Here is a 24,454-nt window from a genome sequence, read left to right as displayed (position 1 = left end):
GAACTAGTCTATCACTTTGTGATATTCTAATGTCACTTATAAAAAGTTAACTTTATTTTCATAATTTAAAAGGAAACTGCCTCAGTTTCCTTCATAAAGCAGAACTCCTCAGGGAAGTTATCACCCACAGAGTCTAGCCTAGTGTCTTTAGGCAAACTGCGCAACACTTTGGGCTATAAACTTATTTTCCTAATAAGATTTTCACATTTTATTTTCCTTAATCACCCAATTTGCATATTTTAGCTGTAATTTCACTTACCACATTCTCCTGGATCTGACAATTAGATACAGAGATACTGGTAGACAAATCTTCTGTAAAATATAAGAATGATGTATGAAAAAAAACCTGTTAGTCCATAACTTAGTAATATTAATAGTTACTGATATGTGAATGCTCACAATATATTAAATTTTAAAAACTAGCTAACATACACTTAATATAATTACATTCATTAAAACAAAATTTATCCATATACAATACTAATCCATCAACAGGAAACTGGTTAAATAAAATATGATACGTCCATACAAAAGAATACTATCTAAACATTTAAGGATGTAGGGCTATAAGAACTGAGTCAGAAAGCTATTTATGACATTATTAAGTTAAAAAGGTGAGTTGCAGTGTAGTGACATTTGAATCGAAAACAAAATATGATTACTTCTGGTGAGTGAGAGAGGGGGGGTTGAGGAACAAAGATTTAATCTTTATACACTTTTAGACTGCTTGCATTTTAAAAAATGCATAAAAAGTATGTATTACTGTCATAATAAAAAATAAAAAATTATATAACTCTATATACTGACGTTGAAATATATCTGATATATATTAAATAGTTGATGAAACCAAGTTGTAAAAAGATCACACATCTTTTACGACAAAAATGTATAATACATTTTTGTGTGAAAATAAAATTATAACAATGTAGTATAGACTCCCCTCCCCACAAGCTATCCCCAAATCAAGACATATAAACCAAATTATTAATAATGGTTTTCTGAGGGGGGAGATACATGATTGGGAATAGGGGGATGTGTCACATGTGTATAGGGAGGAATTTCTCATATTACATATTTCTATGAAGTTTAAATGTATTACTTTGGTAAACAAAGGAAGAAACTGACAAGAAAAAGGAAAAAGGGAAATTTGGAAAGTAAGCAAGAGACTAGTTGTCAAAAATCTAGAATCTCAGTGACAACTCAAAGATGAAATTTCCTTCATAATCCCAAATATAAAAATGTAAAACTTCATTAAGAAGGAAATATAAGCAACTATACATCAAAAATAAGTAAGATGACTGTGGAAAAACTCCATTTTAAAATATTAGGCCAATTTTAAAATATTTTTTAAAAATCCAAAAATTAAATATTAATGAAACAGACATAAAAGGCACATCATCAACTAAATTAATGAGCCCAGAAGTCTGCTTTTCAGTAGTTCCAGTTTCCTAGTTTAAGTCAATATTTTATTTTCTTTCAAAGGCCTCCACTGTCTACCTTCACCCAGTTTTAATTTCTGTTGCTTCCCAGGAGAACTCTACTCCAGACACATTGTTACAAGGACACCGGCAGCAGCAACACAGTAATAGTTTCACTAATGGGTCAGGAATGGTGCGAAGTGCATCATATGCATTTATTATCATTTCCCTTTCAGATTAGAGAACAGAAGAGGCCACGATCATGAAGCTGGTAAAGCAGCAGAACTGGGCTTTCATTCTCCAGAGTTCTCACTCTTAGTCCTTCCGCAACCTGTTTTTAGGGACTCTTAACCCAAGGGAAGAGGTCCATGGATGGGCTTGAGAAGGTCTCTAAATCCAATTATATATAAAATTTGTGTGTTATGTGCCCACATTATTTTCTGGGGGAAAAGGTCCATGGTTTTAATTAGAATATCAGACAGTTCTGTCTAAGATCCCCTCAAATTTAAGAAGCACTGTGAATATCCATTTATTCACCCTTTAGGAATCAATATTCAACACCAAACATTTTCATGGTCATTACCCTCATCCCTTTGATCACACTTATCTCCTCAACACCAGTGACACTTCCCCTCCACCCCTCCCAGGTTAGCTCTGCCTGTCCTAACTTACTTGAGATCCAAGGTCAAGGTTCAAATCAGGCTCCGCTATCATGAAGTCTCTGCTTACTCTTCCTATCCATATCTGAGTTCCTCGAGAAATGCACTACTCATTTTTGCACTCTACTGCTTTATGCTACCATCTAACACTTATATACGTTATGTCCTATTTCCCTTAGTAGCTTTAAAATTTTCTGTGTTTCTTTTGTATTCTAGCTCAGGGCCTAGCATAATGCCGAGAACAGGTGTACCAAGTAGCATAGCTGAAATGAAATAAAGAACATTTAGAAACTGGTTGAGGGCTTCCCTGGTGGCGCAGTGGTTGAGAGTCCACGTGCCGATGCAGGGGACACGGGGTCGTGCCCCGGTCCGGGAGGATCCCACATGCCGTGGAGTGGCTGGGTCCGTGAGCCATGGCCGCTGAGCCTGCGTGTCCGGAGCCTGTGCTCCGCAACGGAAGAGGCCACAACAGTGAGAGGCCCGTGTACCGCAAAAAAAAAAAAAAAAAAAAGAAACTGGTTGAGGGAACTCCCTGGAGGTCCAGTGGTTAAGACTCAGCGCTTTCACTGCCGGGGCCTGGGTTCAATCCCTGGTTGGGGAACTAAGATCCCACAAGCTGTGCAGCGTGGCCAAAAAAGAAGAAAAAAAGAAAATGGTTGATACCTCTTTCAATTTAAATATTATTTGTCTAATGAATAAATGATGTTTCCTCATAAACGAAATAATGCCAATGGAGGGGAAAGTGACATTTTACTATGGCTTTCTGATTAAGTGTTCACTTGAACCTTTATCAAATTTAGGTTTTACTTTATAAATTTTGTTGGTGCAAAGGACATGTGTTTCAATATTTTTTTAATGTTTCTGAATGTTTTAATTCAGTTAAAAGAAATACAGCCATTTCTGACTTCACAGATTTCCTGAGTATGTGAACTGTAACACTTTATAGCCTGAAAATCCCATCATGAAGCAAAATACTAATACTAGTAGTTTACTCAACACCTTATGGTTCTCTTTCAATGCTGACAACCCTATAAAGTAGGTACTATTACAGAGAAGGAAAGTACTTGCTAAGATCACATAACAGGTTGGCAAAACCAGAATTTAAATGTAGTGACACTGACTCTGGAACCTAGCTCTGGGGATTGTACCATAACCAACATAATTTTATAAAGGAATTAACTAATGGTATTGGTTACTAAAAATGAAGCTTAAAATGAGCATTAAAAATAAATACAGAAACACAACTACACCCACAAAATGCTTAAGAACCAAAGGGGGAAAAAAGCCATCAACAAGCTTATTGCTTACTGTGATCTTTCCCTTGCCCTGGAGAAGTACAAACACTTGCTTGAGGGGTAACAGGCATGAGAGCTTGGCGAATTGCTTTTTCCCAGCTCTGTGCTACGTCAAGTCCCACTCCAGTGGCAGCAAGAACAGGATTGTGAGAGCTGTCCCCACTGTTCTCGCCAACAAAGTATACCACAGTATCAGTGATGATTTCAAAACAGTGTGGGTTGCTGCCTTGTGAAATGTTCGTGAAATCTTGTGGGGAAGATATGCGAAGAATCTCTGAAAGTGGAATTTCCTGAAGCAAAAATTAAGCATTATAAAATATGAATACATCTTTTTTAAATTTTCAAATACACTAAACAATCAAAGATATGTGTTTCTAATGAATACCATTAAGACAAACACAAGTACGTGACACGTGGAACATACAGTCAAGTCTTAATGATGGTATCTGCTTTGAATGATCTGCATGTCCATCAATGCCAGAGGCAGAGCATGGGGTGTAATAATCAAGCTAGTGATTCAGGCCTGTAGCAGATCATTAGAATGAAAGGAAGGAAAGGATTTAGGAGGGCAATTGCCACTATATCCAACACTTGTCATTTCCCAGTTTTCATTGAATCAACTCAACAGCTACTACTCGACTGGCTGCTATCTGCAAGATACAGCCCCAAAGGAGTACGAAACAGAAATAACAGCAGCAAAAGAAGAAAGTCAGTGCTAAGTTATTCAAGCACTCTATTCTGGTTCTGTCCATAACTGTAACAATCATTTATGTTTAGTCCCCTTCCTAAAGCAAAAACCTTATTTTAAAAAACCTAACCAGCTCAAAGCAATTCATTAGTTTCTATACTTTTTCTTACTGATAACAACTGCTACACTGACAATTTTGTTTGGTGTCAGTCTGTGACACGGCAAAATGTGAAGCAAGTCAAGCAAAGAGGACTATACAAAAGAAAAGAAGAGCCAAAAGAAGCATCTAAGAACTGGGGTCTAAGGTAAAATGGAAGATGGGAGAAACGCCGAATACCACATTTGCCTCTTCTGGACCGGCAATGATCATGGGACCTTCTTAACAGTCTAATCTAAATCATAGTATAGTCATCCCTCAGTATGCAAGGGGGATTGGTGCCAGGACTCCCCGTGGATACCAAAATCCACAGATGCTCAAGTCCATTGTATAAAATGGTTAGGCATCCACAGATATGGAGGACCATTTGGTACCCAGAAGAAAAGCAGCAGCATCCTGACAGGACAAAAACAAACACGCAACAAAAACAACCTTTGGTAGCAGGGCTGTTATGGGGGGTGAAATGGAGGGGTAGAGGACAGTTGCTTCAACAAGGAACTTAACAGTGACTTCTATAAACTACATTAGGCACAGTTGTAATAGGTATAAGCCAATATAACAATTAATAAATATTTGGAAATATAGCTGGAAAACATACAGTATTTTAATGTACATATTTTTTTAAAGATGTGAAATCTTTACCTTATAATACTTGGATCCCGATTCGTTTTGAAACAATGTTAGACATTTGCTGTCCAGTCTCCAATAATGCCTCTTTCTCTATAAAGAGCATAAAACTGTGAGGTTCAAAAGTAATGATTCCTCCAAAGCGCCTGAACTTTCCTTTCCCTTTCATTTCTATCCATAAGTTTGTACTTTTGAATAGGTTTAAAATTAGTGAGGTTCAAAATTCGGAAAATTAAAAGAATATATAGTGAAAAGTATAGTTCCATCATCACTCCTATCTCACTCCCACCCTTACTCCAGGCAAGCAATGTTATTAGGTTTTGGGGATTCCTTTGCAAGAATCTTATGCATGCATACACAAACACATATGTATTGCACACACACAGATATGTAATTTACCTATAGGCTAAATTTCTAAAGGTTGGCTTACTGGGCCAAAAGATACATGCACATGTCATTTTACTTGACAGTGTTAAATTATCTGGCACAAGATTTGATCGAATTTACAGTCTCATCAGCAACATGCCTAACTTGCTCAAACCTTCACTAATGCAGCATGTTACTAGACTTTTTGATCTTTTGCTACACTGATAAATAAAAATTGGTATTTTGGTAAAATTTTAAATTGTATATTTTATTAAAAATGAGATCAAGATCTTACATTTAAAAGTCATTTGTATTTCCTTGTCTGTGAATGTTCATATTCATTGCCCATTTTTCTATTGTATTCTGGTCTTTTTTTTCCACTTGTTTAGAATATGAGTTGAAAATACTTTTTCCAGTTTGTCATTTGTCTTTGCTTTTGTTCTTTGCCATGCAGAATTTTTTTTTAAGTGTGTCTTGAAATCATTTTTTAAAATTAATACTTTACTTTTTTGGAGCAGTTTAAGGTTCACAGCAAATTAAGGGGAAGATACAGAGATTTCCGATATACTCCCTTGTCCCCACGCATGTGTAACCCTCCCCATCATGAACACCCCTCATCAGAGTGGCACATTTGTTACAACTGATAAACCTACACTGACACATCATAATCACAAAAGTCCAGTTTATATTATGGTTCACTCTTGGTACTGCACATTCTATGGGTTTGGACAAATGCATAATGACATGTATCTATCATCATGGTATCATATAGAGTATTCTCACTGCCCTAAAAATTCTGTGTTATGCCTATTCATACTTACAAGTCTCCACGCCTAACTGTGATCTTTTCACTGCCTCCATAGTTTTGCCTTTTCTAGAATGAATATCATATGGTTGGAATCATACAGTATGTAATCTTTTTACATTGGCTTCTTTCACTCAGTAATATACATTAAAGATTCCTCCATGTCTTTTCATGGCTTGATAGCTCATTGCTTTTTAGTGCTAAATAATATTCCATTGTTTGGATGTACCACAGTTTATTTATCCACTTACCTACTGAAGGACATTTATTACTTCCAGGTTTTGGGCAATTATTAATAAAGCTACTATAAATATTCATATGCGGGTTTCTGTATGAACGTAAGTTTTTATCTCCTTTGGGTAAACAGCAAAGAGTACAACATATGGATCACATGGTAAAAGCATTTTAGTTTTGTAAGAAAATGCCAAACTGTCTTCAAAAGTTGGCAATACCATTTTGTGTTCCTACTAGCAGTCAAAGAAAGTTCCCTCCCGTTGCTCTAATCTTGCCAGCATTTAGTGTTCTCAGTGTTTAGGTTTTTGGCTATTCTAACAGGTGTGTAGTATGTCACTGTTTTAATTTGCATTTAATTGGCCTGATGACATGATGTGGAACATCTTTTCATATTCTTATTTGCCATCTAAGTATCTTCTATGGTGAGGTACGTGTTAAGGTCTTCGGCACACTTTTTAATCAGGTTATTTGTTTTCTTACTGTTGAATTTTAAGAGTTTTTTGTATATTTTGGAGAACAGTCTTTTATCAGATGTCTCTTTTGCAAATATTTCCTTCAAGTCTGTGGCTTGTCTTCTCAATCTTTTAACATTGTCTTTTGCCAAGCAGAAGTTTTTAATTGTAATGAATCCAGTGTTATCAATTATTTCTTTCATAGATTGTGCATTTGGTGTTATACCACCAGACCCGCTTTGAATCTCTACTGCTCTACCAGTTCATAAAAATAGTACATTAAATATCCCACCTTTGAAATATTCTTTACAAATGTAATGATAGTTCCAGTACTATGATGTCTTAATATATATCTCACTCTCATTTTGATTTTAAAAATGCACAAAATAAAGCACATAACAAAGTTTCACTACCATAATAAAATGCCTGTGATTACTGACCAGGGTGTCCCTGCTGGTGTAATGGACCATCCACCCTTCCTTCACCATCGTGCTGCTCTTCCTCTTTGTGTGCTTGATGGATTGTACGACCCTCATTAGCGGAATATTATTGCTTGTTGATGGACTAAAAAATATTTTAAATTTATGACAAATATTTACAACTTCAACTTAAAAAATCATAAATACTGTAAGCTCATCAAGCCCTTTTAAAGATAATTAAGCTAAAATTCTTCAAAATATCTTAGGAAGACAAACAATGGCTTAAGAAGAAGAAAATCAATTAATCCTGTTACAATGATACATAGTTAATTTATAAAAGACTAAGATAATACTGTAAGTCATCATTATTTGTCATCACATTTTTTTGGAGGGTCACAAAACATAAGAAAACAATGAGGGACTTCTCTGATGGCGCAGTGGTTAAGAATCCGCCTGCCAATGCAGGGGACATGGGTTCAATCCCTGGTCCGGGAAGATCCCACATGCCGCGGAGCACCTAAGCCCATGCGCTACAACTACTGAGCCTGCGCTCTAGAGCCTGCAAACCACAACTACTGAGCCCATGCACCACCACTACTGAAGCCCGCAAGCCTAGAGCCCATGCTCCGCAACAAGAGAAGCCACCGCAGTGAGAAGCCTACATACTGCAATGAAGAGTAGCCCCGGGGCTTCCCTGGTGGCGCAGTGGTTGAGAGTCCGCCTGCCGATGCAGGGGACACAGGTTCGTGCCCCGGTCCGGGAAGATCCCACATGCCGCGGAGCGGCTGGGCCCGTGAGCCATGGCTGCTGAGCCTGCGCGTCCGGAGCCTGTGCTCCGCAACGGGAGAGGCCACAACAGTGAGAGGCCTGTGTACCGCAAAAAAAAAAAAAAAAAAAGAGTAGCCCCGGCTCGCCGCAACTAGAGGAAGCCTGCACACAGCAACGAAGACCCAACACAGCCAAAAATAAATAAATTTATTAAAAAAAGAAAAGAAAAGAAAAGAAAACAATGAATAGAGCAGAAAGAATCCTCCCCATTTGGAAAATCTGGAGCCTGGGAGAGGGTCTCATTTGGGATTGCTGTTAGAAATCTTCCTACCCTAGGCAGCATGATAGATTTTATCACAAAGTAGTATATCCTATAGGCTGTATCTATAAAAAACTGAATTTCTATAAACATAGGAAGATATTTAAGTCTTATAATCTGGTAGCATTTTTACAAAGTGCTAACAGTCAGATTAATTGTAATATGAAAACTGTCCCCAAATTCATCACCATCATCTTTGTGCAACATTCTCAGATATAGATTCTTACTGGTGTTTCCAACATCAGGTAATCTGCCTGTGTGAAGAAATAGGTTGCTTCAACTGATGGTTCAATTTTGGCACTTTGTGGTGGATGCTCTACAGCTAGATATTATATCTAGACTATATTTAAATAAAGCATTTTCCTCTTTAAGAAAACAGGATTCTCATACCTGCCCATCTTGAGTGGACAGCAAGAGTAATATAATTTATTTCAGAAAAATACTGTGGTACATGTAAAAGTATTAGGCAAAATTTAACTGATTTTAAATTACATTTTAGGTCCCACTTAAAGAGATGTGGCTTGTTCTTTCTTAACAGAGCTCCTAGACTGACCCTGCATTTGGAAGTAGCTTGCAATCCTTACACACACGTTACCTGATTGTTTTAACAGCTTCTTCATCTCTTTCCACATCAAGATCAGACGGATCCAGGAAGAACATTTTATCTTCTGGGGGAGATGGTTCCTCTGTGTCATCCAAGCCCCGACTACCATCACTGTTCATGTCACTACTGTCAATATCCATTGGTATATCTGTATCTGTTCCCAGAGTAGAAGGTTCTGTCAAAGTTTTAAATGAATTCAGAATTTTATATTAATGGAATATCAATACACCTAAACAGAGACAGTGTATTAAATGTGAAAAAAAGTTTTTAAATTCTTAAATGAAAATATAGAAAAATATTTTTATGATTCAGGATAAAGAAATATTTCTTAGGACAATATAAAATGTACAAACCATAAGGCAGAAAATTAATTTGATTGCACTACAATTTTAAATTTTGACATGCTGAAAGATACTAGAAGCAAAGTAAAAGATTAGCTAACACTATTACACATCTAGTCAATTGATTTTCTGCAAGGGTCTAAGACAATACAATGAAGAAAGAATAAATAGTCTGTTCAATATATGGTGCTAGGACAACTGGACATCTACATGCAAAAAAAATGAAATTGGAATTCTTCCTTAAACCAATTACAAAAATTAACTTAAAGTGGATCACAGACCTAAATGTAAGAGCTTAATCTATAAAACTCTTAGAAGAAAACATAGGAGTAAATTTTGTGACCTTGAGTTAGGCAAAGCCTTCTTAGATATACCACCAAAAACCTAAATGACAAAAGAAAAAAATAAATAAATTGGACTTCATCAAAATTAAAAACTTCTCTGCTGAAAATGATACCTCAAGAAAGTGAAAAGATAGCACACAGTGTGGGAGAAAGCATTTTCAAATCATATATCAAATAAGGGACTTGTATCCAGAATACTTAAAGAACTCTTACAACTCAATAATAAAAAGATAAGTAACCTAGTTAAATGAGTAAAGGACGAGAATAGATATTTCTCCAAAGCAGATGTAAAAATGACCAATAAGTATATAAAAAGATATGCAATATCTGGGAAATGCAAATCAAAACAACAAGACATCACTCCATACTCACTAGGATGGCAATAATCAAAATGACAGACAATAACAAGTGGTAGCAAGGATACATAGAAATTAGAATCCTCATACACTGCTGGTGGGAATGTAAAATGGTACAGCTGCTTTGGAAAACAGTTTGGCAGTCTTCAAAATGTTATACACAGGGTTACCACATGACTCAACAATTCCACTACTGGCTATCTACCCAAGTGAAAGGAAAACATACGTACTCATCAGTACTCAAATGTTCATAGAAGCATTGTTCATAATAGCTCCAAAGGAGATACAACTCAAAGGACCATCGACTGACTGACTGGTGAATGGATAAATAAAGTGTAGTCTATTCATGCAGAGGAATATTATTCATCAATAAAAAAAGAATGAAGTATTGATACATGTTACATGGATGAACCTTGAAAACATTATGCTAAATGAAAGAAACCAGTCACAAAAGACTACACATTGTATGATTCTATTTATATGAAATGTCTAGAATAGACAAACCTATAGAGATAAAACCTGATTTAGGGTTGCCAGGGTTAATGGGGAAAAGTGGATGGGAAGTGACTACTAATAGGTATGGAGTTCTTTTCAGGATGATGAAAATGTTCTAAAATTAGACTGTAGTGATGGCTGCATAACTGTGAATAAACTAAATGTGTGAACTGTAAGGTATACAAATCATATCTCAATAAAGCTGACAAAGAATTAGTAGAATATATAGCATATGAACACGTAATTTATAGGGGAAAAACCCATAATTAACCAGTAAACATCTGAAAGATGCTCAAACTCGTTAATATAAAGACAAACGCACATTAAAATAAATAAAATAGTATTTCATATCCATTTGTCAAAAGGTAGAGAAGTACAAAAATACATGAACTAGATAAATCTAGAAAAGACTTTAATCATTGAAAAACTGCATCAATTCCAAGCAATTGAAATGAGAAAACCAATCATGCTCTGTCAATGGTGTTAAATAGTAACCACAGAAAACATGCCATAAGAGAAAATGTTAAATTCTTAAGGAGTTTGATTTCCACTCCTTATGCTTTTCTTCCTACAGAACTACTTACATTCAATTTTTACTAGTCATGTAAATGTTACGGAAAAATTATGCTGAAAGTTTAGAGTCATTACTCCTTCCTTCCAAAAAAGGTAATCACTTTCAGTGATATAATCTTGAAAAGAGAAAACAAACAAACAAAACAAAAACAAAAAAAACGGTAAAAAGCAAAAATGTTTTGCTAATGATTATTTGATGGAGAAAGAGAAAGTGAGACAGTACATTAAGTTCTAAAAGACTATGGACTAAGAAACCAGACCATATGGGTTCAAATCCCAATTCTACCACTTATTGGTTCTATTTCTTGGGCAAGTTATTTAATTTAATGTTTTTGTGTCTAAGTTTACTCATCTGTAAGTCCTTATCTCAAAAGGTTGTTCTTAGGTTTAAATGTCAATATATGTAAAGAGTTTAGAACAGTGCCTGGCATACAGTAAGCAGTCAATAAATACTAGAAATATGAAATAGTTCTAAGAACAACAGCAGGGTTATAAAATAAGTATTAAAGATAAAAGAGGATATGCAGCACCACTGGCCACATTAGACTACAGAGTGGTTAAAGGTAGGTGGTTAAAAGAAAGACGGAAAGGTATAATTAAAAGTATACCATTACTGATCTCCGTATTTTGCTTGATTATTAAATCAGAAAAAAGTCAAAGTTACAAAACAAAGTAAGCAAAATAAAATATGCAAATATAACCTTATACAAAGATAATACACAAAAGAATTGTGATCTTTTCTGGAAATTAAGAAAAGGACTTTTACCTCCATTGAAAGTAACCTCTCCAAGGCAGTCTCTCGGTACTTTTGATGCACATCGTTTATGGCAGTTGAATTTACAATCTAAAATAAAATATTCACCTTATTAATTTATATAAAAATGTCAGGCAGTATCAGAATATGGTTAAAGACTTTCTTTACTCACACACAGAATATTATTAATAATGATGATTAAATAAAGATTTCCTCTACTAAGAACTCAGGCTTTGGATTAAAGGTCTGGTTTCAAATTCTGACACCACCTCTTAAACAGTTGTTTAATCCCTCAGGGCTCAGTTTCTATATCTGTAAAATGAATACTACTTGTATTTATTCATAGTAAATACTAAGAATACTATTTATTTATTCATAGTAAAATATACTACTTGTATAACACTTCACTAAAATGTTGCTGCAGCTCCATGTTTCCTTCCCTTACCTCACATTCTTCTTTCCACATACCCCTTAAGAGTTTCTCAGGCTGATTAAATTCCTTTCCAAATATGTCAGGCACTTACTTTCAATTCCTAATTATTAGGACCTGGTGCATATGCAGAAAAGGGATTGCTATTCTACAGCCATTTATTAGGAATTAGTGAGGGCTTTCCCATACAACCCTGTAAGGAAGGCCTGAGCTTCTCATGCACAAGGTCTCTTACCTGCATTACAAAATGGCTCTGTTCAGCCTGCAAGAACCTCAGAGCTGATTGCATTGCAGATCAGTATCAGATCCCAACTGTACCATACTACTGTGTAACTCAGTGGTCCCCGACTGTGGCCATCAGACCAGCAGTAGCAGCATCATTTGAGAACTTGTTAGAAACACATGTTCTTGGGCCCTACCCCTAACATCTGTAACTCTGGGAGTGGGACTGAGAAATGTGTGCTTTAATGACTTCTTTAGTTAATACTAAAATTGAGACCCACTGCTATAACTACTAACACAACCTTCGAAATACTTCTACCAACAATAAATGGGTAAAAATAATTTCAAGTTCTGCTTTAGAATAATTCTGTAACCCCTGTGATTCAAGAAAATTCTGGGAATCATGCCAATAGCACAGGGTAAAGGTCATCACAAGAAAAAGCTCCATGAAATTAATATTTTGGTGGAGGATAAAACTTGCATTATATAGTAATGTCTTTAAAAATAAGAGACCCTAAGAAATTCATATATGATATTAATATTAATATCCTGCATACATCTTAAATAATTAGTTTTTTATCTCATGAGGTTTGCAAATTCTGAAAATAACAAGGTTTCCCTTTCCCTTTGAAATGTAGAGTCAAATCTGTGGCCCACCTGCAGCCAAGTATGTAGGTTGATGACAGGCATTTATACTTCTCTATATTCCTACCCACGTTTTTATTAATTAGTTTATGCTTTTATTCTATATATGCTTATATAAGCTGCCTTGAAATTTTAACATAACAAAGTAGAAAATAAACAGATGAATAAATGAACTGCTGTTCTTAGAATTGTGTTTTCTTAAACGTTCCAGCATAACTGTTTTATCTTAACTATTTTTTTTCTTAGCTTGACAAGTGAATGAAAATGACTATTTTACTTTTTAAGTATCTTAATTCATATTACAAAAATACAAGGATCCATAAATTAAATTGTGATTTTTTTCATAGATAACTAAAATACTTAAAGAGAAATATAACCTGATACTTTCTGAACCAATATAAGCATAAAACATTATTCTTTTAGAGCTCTAAGAAGTTAAACTAATAACCCAGTGGTAGAGTTCATTGATTTTATTTCAAAATTCATTAATCTACATATTTATTTTAGTTCCTTTATAAAATACTGTATTTTTTTGCATGTGGTTTTAGAATGTTTCTGTTCTGCTCAGCAGAACGGTGTTATTTACTACCTTTACTAAAATTATCTGCTGGCTAGAATTTGTACATCTGTTCTTAATGTTCTTTCCCAAAACATTCCTTAGTGGCTGCTTGCCAATCCACTTTAGTGTTGATATTTTAAAGTATTAATTTATATATTAACTCATATTCAAAAGTAAGCTGTTGAAATAAAATTTCAACATTTAATTAAGCCTGCCTGATGGTTATTAAATATTGGCAACAAATGTACAACCTATTCTCTATTTGATATTATCCTATGTAGCCATATATTGCCAAGAAAAGTTTTCTTATATATTTAAGTTAAATTTACATATAATTATTTGATTCAACATTGTAAACAGGATTTATTGTTGCAAAGATCTCAACTCTAATGTTTTACCTAGATAAAACTAGGTAGTTCAATTCCACAAATAGTTCTATATAAAAAGTATAGTATCAAGAACTACTAAAATAATCACATGAAAAATAAGTACATAAGATGATAGACAGATTACTTATATCTTATCCTGGCTCAATGCCTTAAAACATATTTAAACTCTATTTTGGTTTCACATAGTTGTGTAGCACTGTTGAGAAGAAGATATGAGACAAAAAGATAAAAGCATCTTTAAAAAGCATTAAAACATTATGTAACTAGAGAAAAAAATTATTCCATTATTCTATTAAAAACCTAGTTCATTAAGAGATGTTTTTGGAATACTATGATAGTGTTCTGGGTTAGTATCCAAATACAGGTGGTCCCCATTACAATTCCACTGGCTTCTACTATAGTCTGACTATTTCAGTGTGATCACTGTCTGGAATGACAATTTTTGTACAGCTCCTTAGCTACGTAATTAGAATAAACAAAACAAAACAACAAAACACCTGTAATATGTTGGTGTGCGTGTGTGTGTATAAATATTTAATGGCAAGAGGAGGGCATTATTTTATATTTTGGGTAGTGTATGGCTCTGAAATTAGAAAGACTTAAGGTCAAATATTAGCTTATCTGCTTACTAACTGTTCCATATTGGCAAGTGATAAGCAGCCACACCTCAGATCCAAATTCTAGTTTCTGTTTATACTCTAATTTTTCTTTAGCACAGCTCCTGGTACAGAATACACATATTGCAGATACTAGTCGTTGCACGCAGGTGCATGCATATTAATTTTATCTTTCTTAAGTTAACTATGAGCCCAATTTACAGGTATTTGCTTAATGCTTCTGAAATGAAAAATATTTTAAACCTGTATTTGCTAACAAAAACAAGTATAAATTTTACTTAAGAAAAACATCCAATCCTACCTTTACACTGCATTCCTTGGCGAAAGAGGCCTTTCAGTAACCGCTTGCAGTACTGACATATTGTGGGACGGGTATAAGAGTGAACAGCAAATGTGTGTGGAACTTTTACCCTGCACATGACCATCTTTTCCATCCAAATAGGGCGACCACTCCAAGAAGGAATTCTCTTACTGGGTTCCTGGTGAACATGTGACTAAAACATAAGTAATTTCTATAAGTGTAAGTCGATATTAAAAACAAAGTATTAAGATCAGGGCTTGACCACAAGTCATTTATTTCAAACACTAAAGCCAAAAACCTAAAAATGCGCATCTCAGCAGTTTCCTCTGGAAGCTTAGCTTACCAACCCTTGAATGAGAAAGGTGAAGAATTTTTTTGCTATTATTTATGCTAGAAAAAAAAAGGATATTTTCATCCTCACATACATATATTCACTGATTAACTATTATTTCCAGGCACATATGACATTTTACAAATAAAAAACAGAACCTAAAATGAATTTATAACATGTTCAAATACCTTCAAAAACCTTACCAAGAAATTAATCACAGGAAAATTAAGTAAATTCAGAAAATGTTAGTGCTGCTCACACTGAGTTAACTGAATACAACGTCTGAAAACATTCTGAAACAAGCCTTAGTTTTTTCTAATTTATTTTAACAAATACTAAAACAAGCATGTGAAAATCTAAATTTAATTAATGATGATGATACAAACAATGGCAGATAAAAACTAAAACAACTTTACCCTTAGTAATTATGCTTTAGGAAGTTCCTTAATATTTTAAGTATTTTCCAATTATTTGGGTTTTTTCTCTTAGGTGAGCAAAAAGGAAAGTTAAAGGTGGTGTTGGTTAAAATTTGTGTGTAATCTGAGGGATAAATGGATTATTTAACTATGAACCTTTCTATGTATACAAAGGAAATAATCAATTTAAATTATAGGTCAGATGAATATGGTTCATCATATTAATTCAACATTCACTGATTGTAACTGGCCAGGCTCTATATCAGAAATATGAAAATGAATACAGTCTATATTCTCAAGAACAAAATCCAAATACCTAACTACCACCTAGATGTATTACAGATTTTGTTGTAGCTGCTTGCGTCTTCACTGCCAGAACTTCCATCCAGAACTGGTCATGTCTGTAACTCAGAGAAGCTGAGTCATGGTACATTGATATGTTCAACCACTAGAAGCAAAAGAAGCCAGAAACAAACAAGAGATAGAGAAGTATACAGGAGAAATGAGGGGAGGAGAAAATAAAAGGCTTTTTTGAAAAAAGTAGGAAGAAGGAAAAAGAAAAGGACTGACCATTGGAGGAGAGCACTATAAAACTAACACAGACACAGCCTCTGACGGATAGCTTTTCACTAAAGTGTAGCCAGACATGTTCTAAAGAAAATTATGAAGCAGTTTAAGAAAAGTACAGAAAGATGGGACTTCTCTGGTGGCACAGTGGTTGAGAATCTGCCTGCCAATGCAGGGGACACGGGTTCGAGTCCTGGTCCGGGAAGATCCCACATGCCGCGGAGCAACTAAGCCCATGCGCCACAACGACTGAGCCTGCGCTCTAGAGCCCGCAAGCCACAACTACTGAAGCCTGCGCGCCTAGAGCCCATGCTCTGCAACAAGAGAAGCCACCGCAATGAGAAGCCCGAGACCTGCAATGAAGAGTAGCCCCTGCTCGCTGCAACTAGAGAAAGGCCGCACACAGCAATGAAGACCCAACACAGCCAAAAATAAATAAAAGAAAGAAAGAAAGAAAGAAAAAGAAAAGTACAAAAAGAATGTTAAAACACGAACCAAACTTACATACTTCAGCTAAGGTGTCCTGCTCTAGTGTGGCCCACCCCTCCTCCATTTACACACCACCTTCAGCAAAAGGAGCACCACAGTGATTCTGCAGAGCTGATAAAGCAGCCAGTGGGAACTAGAAACAGATGCTTTAAGCTTTTGCTCATCCCTGGCCCCCTAGTCTAGTGGTGACTCAACACTGTGCTTCTCTAGCTTCTGGTTCTACCACTTAGTTTGTCTCAAGTTTAAAACATATAACATGGAAAGGCTGATTTAGCCAGTTTTGGCTTTTGTCAGGTCCTGCTGGGATTGGGGTATCAGGGACATGGTACAGAGCATGTTTATAAGGAACTACTCAGGGGACTGTGGTTGTAGGAGCCACCCAATTTTTCATGTCTAGTACAAGTAGTAGTTATTTATGTTATTATCCCTATTTTACATATGAAAAAACAGGCTCAAAGGGATTACTACTACTAAAGCATTAGTATTAAAATCGAAACTTAGACCTGGGTCTTCTACATAGCAGTCCAGTGATTCTTTTTTTAATAAATTTATTTATTTTTTTATTTTTGGCTGTGTTGGGTCTTCGTTGCTGTGTGTGGGCTTTCTCTAGTTGCGGTGAGCAGGGGCTACTCTTCGTTGCAGTGCACAGGCTTCTCATTGCGGTGTCTTCTCTCGTTGTGGAGCACGGGCTCTAGGCACATGGGCTTCAGTAGTGCGGCACGTAGACTCAGTAGTTGTGGGTCACAGGCTCTAGAGCACAGGCTCAGTAGTTGTGGTGCACGGGCTTAGTTGCTCCACAGCATGTGGGATCTTCCTGGACCAGGAATCGAACCCATGTCCCCTGCATTGGCAGGTGGATTCTCAACCACTGCGCCACCAGGGAAGCCCAGTCCAGTGATTCTTAACCTTTTCCCAATCCCAGCATACCTGGGCACATACTGCAATCTTAACCAGTAACAGTGGTTTACCGTCTATTTAGTGAGGAAGGCAGGAAAGGTACAGCAGACTTAACCAGAATTTGGAGGACAGAGAATGTTGGTAGAATTACCTAGAGCACTTGGTTAAAATGTGAGCACTCAGATGAGAGTAACTAGAATTGAGTGAAAGTTCTTTTCTTACTTTGCTTTAATGTCTCTCTTTACAAATTACTGCTTAGCTTAAATTCTTATTTCTTTCTTATTAATGTATAGCCAGAAATCTTCTAAAAGTAATTATTTCCACAGTGGGGGCTTAAACTAATTTTGGCTGAAGTATTGCTCACAAAAACTTCATAACAATATTGCCAACTCTCAATCATATAAAACAATAAAGGCAATAAAAGCATTTAAAGGGGGCAATTCCCCAATTATATATATTTGAGTTTGGAAAATTATTTAATGAAAGAAGTATCTCTACTTTTATGTGTACACTTAGGCCCAGGAGTTTCTTTCTACTTTGATTCTGTCCTATCCCCTCAGGAATTTTCCCAAATGGGGAACTCCCTGGTGTCCAGTGGTTAGGACTCTGCGCTTTCACTGCTGAGGGCGTGGGTTTGATCCCTGGTGGAGAACTAGGATACCACAAGCTGTGCGGCACGGCCAAAAAAAAAAAAAACTTCCCAAATGCACTGCAATGAACATTAATCTCTCTCATCTCCAAACAGCCATCACTCAATTCTGGTTTCTCTAATCTCAGGGGTTCCATTTTAACCAAATGCAATGAACAGTCTATCTTCTTCTGCCTCTCCATCTCTTTACTTGATTCCCTTTAGACTGACTTCAGAAACTAACAGAAGCTGCCTTCTTACGTGTAAACAATGACAACCCCAGAGTCGGATTCAAAGGCTTCTATTCCAACTGGCCTTTTCTTATCTAGTAGTCAATGAAGTTTAATATCTTGACTCCTTAGAAACTTTTCCTCGTGCCTTACGTACGAAATCAGGATAACAGCTATACCTTCCAGGACAGGGGTGAGGTTTACACAGAAAATCTAAGTGAAGCAGCCAGCATGAAGACTGGCACCTGAGAAGTGATGAGGCTCTTACTGTGCAGCCACTTAGAGTTAGTTCTTCTCTAAACTTGGTTCAGATTCAGGTTCAGATTGCTCCCATCTCCGCACTGCTATCTCCTTCATTCCTTTAGAGTATACTCTTTTACCACTCTTTCTTCCCTCTGATTTTCCTCCATGAGCTCTCAGCTCTTCCCTTACTGTACCTTATTCATAATTTTGAGACTGCATGCTTGGACTGACAAATGTAACCTTGAGACATTCCTCTCTACAATTTCTACTTGTTCTAAAATACTCTGCACTATCTAACCAATTCAAACAAGTCACTCTACTTCTCATATTTCCCTAAAGAAGTTTCATCTTTGGGATAAAATATAAATGAATGAATAATACATTATTCATCTGCTCTGTCCTGCCATTTCCTAATCTCGCGATACTCAGTGGGTATGGCTGACACACCAGTATCATTTGTGGGGTTCTCAAAACAACGTGCATTCATCCTACAGTTCCCAATCTTAGCTAAGTTTCCTGTGCAGTTTGTGTACAAAATGTATTAACTTTTCTATTACCAATCTTCCCCCAGGCTTTTGTATGTTTGTAATAACTCTTTGCTCTCAGCTCCTAATGCTACAACATTCTTCTTCTACTTTAAAAATCTCATAGTAGGGCTACGCAATATGGAAATATGGGATTTTTGTGAAAGAATTTCAGCTTTTACTCCAGTGCCTCGGTTTAGCAAAATCTTGTGACGAGGGTGTCAAGACAATAGCCCAAAGACTTGATTTTGCCATTAATATACAGAAGACCAAAGGGGTTATAGAAATAACTAAATGTTAAGACTGTAATCTATAGATGGAAGTCATTTTAAGTAGTACCAAATGAATAGGTGGTTATTTCTTTCTTCCCTGATCTACTACATTTACCCTTGAGGGGTACAAGATATGAGGAAAAGTCATTGATTTACAAATAATCAGATCTGGGTTGAATTCTAATATTGCTTACTAATTTGCTCTGTGACTTCAGTCAAGTCACTTGACTGTTCTGAGTCCCAGCGGTCTCATGGTATAGAGATCTACTAATATACCTCACTGGAATATTAAGGATCAGTGATCAGTGGTGTCACTCAAACACTCATTCATTTATGAGTGAGTACCCACTAAAGTACAAGGTATGGTGCTGGGCATGATGGGGCAAACAAAGACATGAGTATTGTCCTCTCTAAATAGATAATAAACTCCAAACACTATGATATTAAGGTAGAATGCTATACACACCATTAGGGAGATTTAAAAAGTGCTATGTCATTCAGAAAAGTAACTTCTAGGTAAAGGGGAATCAGGTAAGGTAGCTGCTGAGCTAGGTCTGGAAAAAAGCATGTAGGATAGATACCAAGAAGAGCAAATGTAGGGGGGAAAGGGTGTGTTCAGGGAATGATGAATAGTACAGACTGTCGGAAACATAGAATATATAAAGGTGTCCTAGTGGGGAGTGATCTAATCAGAGTTGTTGTATATTAAGCTGTAGTGAAGTGTGGAGACCAGGAGTCGGGATACTGGTTAGGAGGTTGATCTTGTGGTCCAAGTGATAAGGTTATCACAAAGTATACAAAATGCAATTCATGACTATTGGTAAGCCTTGTCTACAGTAATACATTTTAAGTTTCTTAAGTGTAGGAATGTTACTATTTTTTAGCATATAACTTATGTTTTAAGATGATGTTATATATCTTGCAGAAACATAAGGAGTAAGTAGTAAAATGCCCTCTATTACCTTAGAATACATACCTCTTCAGTGGGAAGGGCTACATATTCAGTCTGCAGGGGTCTTGGAACTGAGAGGCCAGGTCCTGGCAGGGATACATTTGACAGACGTCTCTTTCTTACACCACTACAGTTATTTGGAATCTTGAAGGCACATCGTTTATGGTAATTTAATCCACAGCCTAAATATATTTTAAAAGGTTAAAAATTTTTTTTTAAACTTTACTATATAAGTGTGTACATAAAAAATAGGTGCTTCTTTTATTTATTTTCTCTGGCAGCAATAGTTATCCCAATGAAGAACCCAGAAGACAAGCTAAGAAGAATAGGAAACGTGTAGAAAGGTTATTTAGAAAGGTTAAGTTGGCTAAAGCAGTGGTTTCTTCAAGTGTGCTCCCCAAGGCAGCACCTGAGAATTTGTTAGAAATCTAAATTACTGGGCTCCACCACAGACCCACTGAATCAAAAACTTTGGGGATGGGGCCTAGCAAAGTATGTTTCAACAAGTCCTCAAGGTGATTCTGATACACGATAAAGTTTGAGAACCTCTGGCTTAAAGAACTTCAGCAAACTGTGGACTGTGTACCAAATTCCTCCTATGACATGTGAAAATTATATTAAATTCAAATTCCAGTGTTCATAAATAAGTTTATTGGAACACAGCATGCTCATTTGTTTACAACCTGTCTATGGCTATTTTCATGCTATCAATACAACAGCAAAGTTAAGTCATTGTAAAGAGACTACATGGCCAGCAAAATTTAAAATATGTACTCTCTGGCCCTTTACAGAAAAAGTTTATTGACTAATCAGAAATGTGCACCTGCATCCCATCCCCTGGTAATTCTAATACAGGATAACCATACCTCTCCAATTCTAAACCTTGGGTACTACCTAGTCACTACCAATGATCTTGTTTTTTCATTGATGATTACTGAACGCAAATGTGAAATCCTATTTCAAATGAAACAAAAATTTAGAACACATACCTTCACATTTCAGTCCCTGACGTACCAATCCCCAGAGCATCTCACCACAGTAATCACAAAAAGTAGGAGCTTTGTAAGAATGTACATAGAGAGTATGTGGACGAATCTGAAAGTCTTCTACTGTGGCCAAAGCTTTTAAAAAAGAAAAATATTCAAATAAACCCTGTACTTGTAATTGTGATGAGATTAAGAACATTGACCATATTCATTTGTCAAAGTACACAGAATCTTTTTTTTCTGAAAGTTTCATCTGACCATAAAAATAAATTATTTTCAGCAGCTAATATTGTGGTTTTCAAACTCTATTTTAGGAACTTCACCAACTTCAAATAATTTGAGCTCCAAAAGTAGGTCTATAGGTAGGTATTTTGACCTCCAAAAGCATTTTCTCGGAGTGATAACATTGCAAATAATTGTCAAGATTTATTTTAGCTAGTTAAAAACTATTTAACTTATAATGTACTGGGAAATAGAACACTAAAGTTAAAAAAAAATTGCGGAACTTAACATTAAGTTATAGCAATGTTTCTGTGGGAAACACACTCAGTTCTAATTTAGGATTCCAGGATACACTCTGTCTGTTCTCCAGAGTCCTAGTGGTTAGGATAAAGAGACTCTTCTCCCCTTTGTGGGCAAGTCAACAGCAGCAGACGCAACCACCATCAGACATCCTCTCAACACCACCTGCAAGTCATTAGTGGATTATCCCTGTGGCCTGATGTAGGGTCCAGGGCAAGAGAGGAATAGATGTGAGCATGACCTCCAGGGAGGACTGGGAGTGAAGCCCCTCTGGAGTGAAAAGAAAGACAAGGATTGCAATGTGTATAGAATTTGGGGTTGTGGTAGAGAAGATGAATGGGAAGGATAAGAGACTAATAAGGAAAGGTGATGGTCAGAGAGGATCTCAAGAACAGGCTGCAAATATGAATTTGGGAAGAGGAAAAAAAATGGTGGCAGGACTCTGGACTCTTGACTGGCTTGTCTTCCTTTCTTTCTCTTCCATTTCTTTCCTCTCCTCCCTCCCCTTCTCCTCTCTTCCTCCCTCTTTCCTTTGCTGCCGAACAAGAAGTTTTGCAGGCCTACTATATACATTCTTTGTTCCTTTACACTTCTCACTAACAATCCTGCCCACTTGTTGGATGAGATAATAGCAGGAGCTAAAGAACAATGGATGGCAAGAATGGGTGAGAGAGGAAAGGAAAAAATAAGAAAATGTCCACAGAGAACAAAAGGAGAAGGAGCATTATTTAAGTCATGGAATCAAACAGTATTGCAGTTTCCTCTTCCACATCTTCATTATTTCTCCTTTTTTTCTTATTTTCTTTTCTGAACCCTAATTCTCTTCTATGCTCTTCACAGAAATGGGGAAAGGGACCAGAATTTCAGTGTAATTGTTTTATTTCTTTGACTCAAAAGATGAACATATTCCTCTTCTGGTTCAATTGATAATTCCCTTAGCTTAGTAACACTCAACTAAGTAATTCAGGGCTTATTTTCCTACTTTCTCATCTGTGATATAACCTTCCTGAAAGTAAAAATCACATAGTAACCATTATTATAGATGAAAGAAGTAAGCAACTGTAGTACAAAGTATAATTGAACACAGCATTTAGTTAAATGCAAAAAATAAGGCTCGTTGAAAAGAAAGGCAACAAAATAAACTATTTACTTACCTGAAAGAACAACTTCTACTAGGTCTCCTTCATGTATTTCATCTGCTGAGGTAATCAGCTGCAAAATATTCTCTGAGTTCATGTCATGGCGAAAGAGAAGAATTTTGTCATACATGCCAAAGAATCCACACTCTGGAAACTGCAGGAAAATAGTCCTACATCAGTATACCTACAGCTTTCTATTTTTATAAGTAAATGTCTCAACCTTATAAAATAATTTTAAATGTAGTTTTTAGCCTAACACTATTTGCTAACAATTCTATTAATATCCAAAAAGATCAACCATGCGCTCAAGCATCCTGGTTAATTCTCAAGTTCAAAAATATAAAAGTAAGCAGTATAAATAATCGTTGATTATCTTAAAACATGTGTCTCTTAGAAGTACAGAATTTCTTTATTCAGTTACTGATGGAGAATACAATCTTGAACTTAGTGCTTCTCTTACAAAGCCTAAAAGGTAAGCAGTCTTTCCTGTCTTCTACAACTGAGCTTCCCATACGGTTAGCTACCAGCCACATGCAGTTATTTAAATTTAATTAAAGTTAAATAAAATTAAAAGTTTAGTTCCTCAGTCACTCTAGCCACATTCCATGTGCTCAATCACCACCTTAGCTACTGGCTACCATTTTGGACAGTGGAGATATATAACACTTCCATCATCACAGTAAATTCTATTGAATAGTGCCGGTAGAAGATCAATAATTCCCAAACTACAGTCACAGGAGTACCAATGCCTACATTTCTGCCAAATGGACCTATAGTTCCTAGCATTTATCTAATATTTTCTTTAATATACTCACTGTAATTACAAATACATGATTCTTTATGGTAGCTTTCTTTTCAAAAAATCTTTGCCCAGAGCAGGAGGACTTACAGATCTGTTGACATATGCCCTTTGTGTAAATATTTCAAGGCTTCTACATTTTGTGACTACATTACTGAGACACTTTGGGGAGTAGTATACCAAGGACTAAAATATGAAGGTGTGAGTCTAAAATGTTTTATAGTTAATAAAGTTGTTTAAGAGACAACTTTAAGTACTTGCCTTACAAAATAACTTTAATTTTTAAAACAATTTTTAAAAAGACCATTTTCTAAACTATCAGTACCTTGCGAAATGCTGCTCCAGACAGTTCTAATTTCTTTAGTTGATTTCAAAACTGTATACTCTCACTGATTTATTTTGACTCTTCACAGAATATCCTTTAACGAACTATACAGTATGTCACTGTCCTGCACTGAATGGCCTGATATATATCTGTCACACTAAACTGTAAACACATTTTTGCAGGGATGTTGCTGAGTATGGTTCACCTACTTCATACAGTAGCCCTTCTTTGTGAGGACCCATAAAAGAAATTTCTCTGGTTGGTTTTATAATATGAACAATTCGATCATGTAAATAA

The 24,454-nt window shown here is 36.0% G+C and overlaps 1 protein-coding gene across 5 annotated transcripts in view; it reads right to left on the bottom strand.

Annotated features, from left to right (window-relative positions):
• PRKD3 (protein kinase D3) overlaps positions 1-24,454 on the bottom strand; it is an 85,416-nt gene that overhangs the window by 16,775 nt on the left and 44,187 nt on the right. For all 5 annotated transcript variants that reach the window (XR_014017520.1, XM_081255080.1, XM_081255078.1 and 2 more), the window contains 10 exons: positions 23,049-23,187; positions 21,376-21,507; positions 20,411-20,568; positions 14,838-15,030; positions 11,687-11,764; positions 8,803-8,986; positions 7,142-7,265; positions 4,860-4,937; positions 3,386-3,662; positions 260-312 (listed from right to left, as the gene is read on the bottom strand). Coding sequence is in view for 4 of the 5 variants with exons in the window: in XM_081255078.1 (XP_081111204.1) it covers positions 260-312; positions 3,386-3,662; positions 4,860-4,937; positions 7,142-7,265; positions 8,803-8,986; positions 11,687-11,764; positions 14,838-15,030; positions 20,411-20,568; positions 21,376-21,507; positions 23,049-23,187 (1,416 nt within the window). In the remaining variant the exon portion in view is untranslated. The remainder of the gene's footprint in view (positions 1-259; positions 313-3,385; positions 3,663-4,859; positions 4,938-7,141; positions 7,266-8,802; positions 8,987-11,686; positions 11,765-14,837; positions 15,031-20,410; positions 20,569-21,375; positions 21,508-23,048; positions 23,188-24,454) is intronic.

Source organism: Mesoplodon bidens, assembly GCF_964165515.1.
Source record: "Mesoplodon bidens genome assembly, chromosome: 14".
In the NCBI taxonomy this organism is placed as follows: domain Eukaryota; kingdom Metazoa; phylum Chordata; class Mammalia; order Artiodactyla; family Ziphiidae; genus Mesoplodon; species Mesoplodon bidens.
This window is presented reverse-complemented; position numbering and strand designations above follow the sequence as displayed.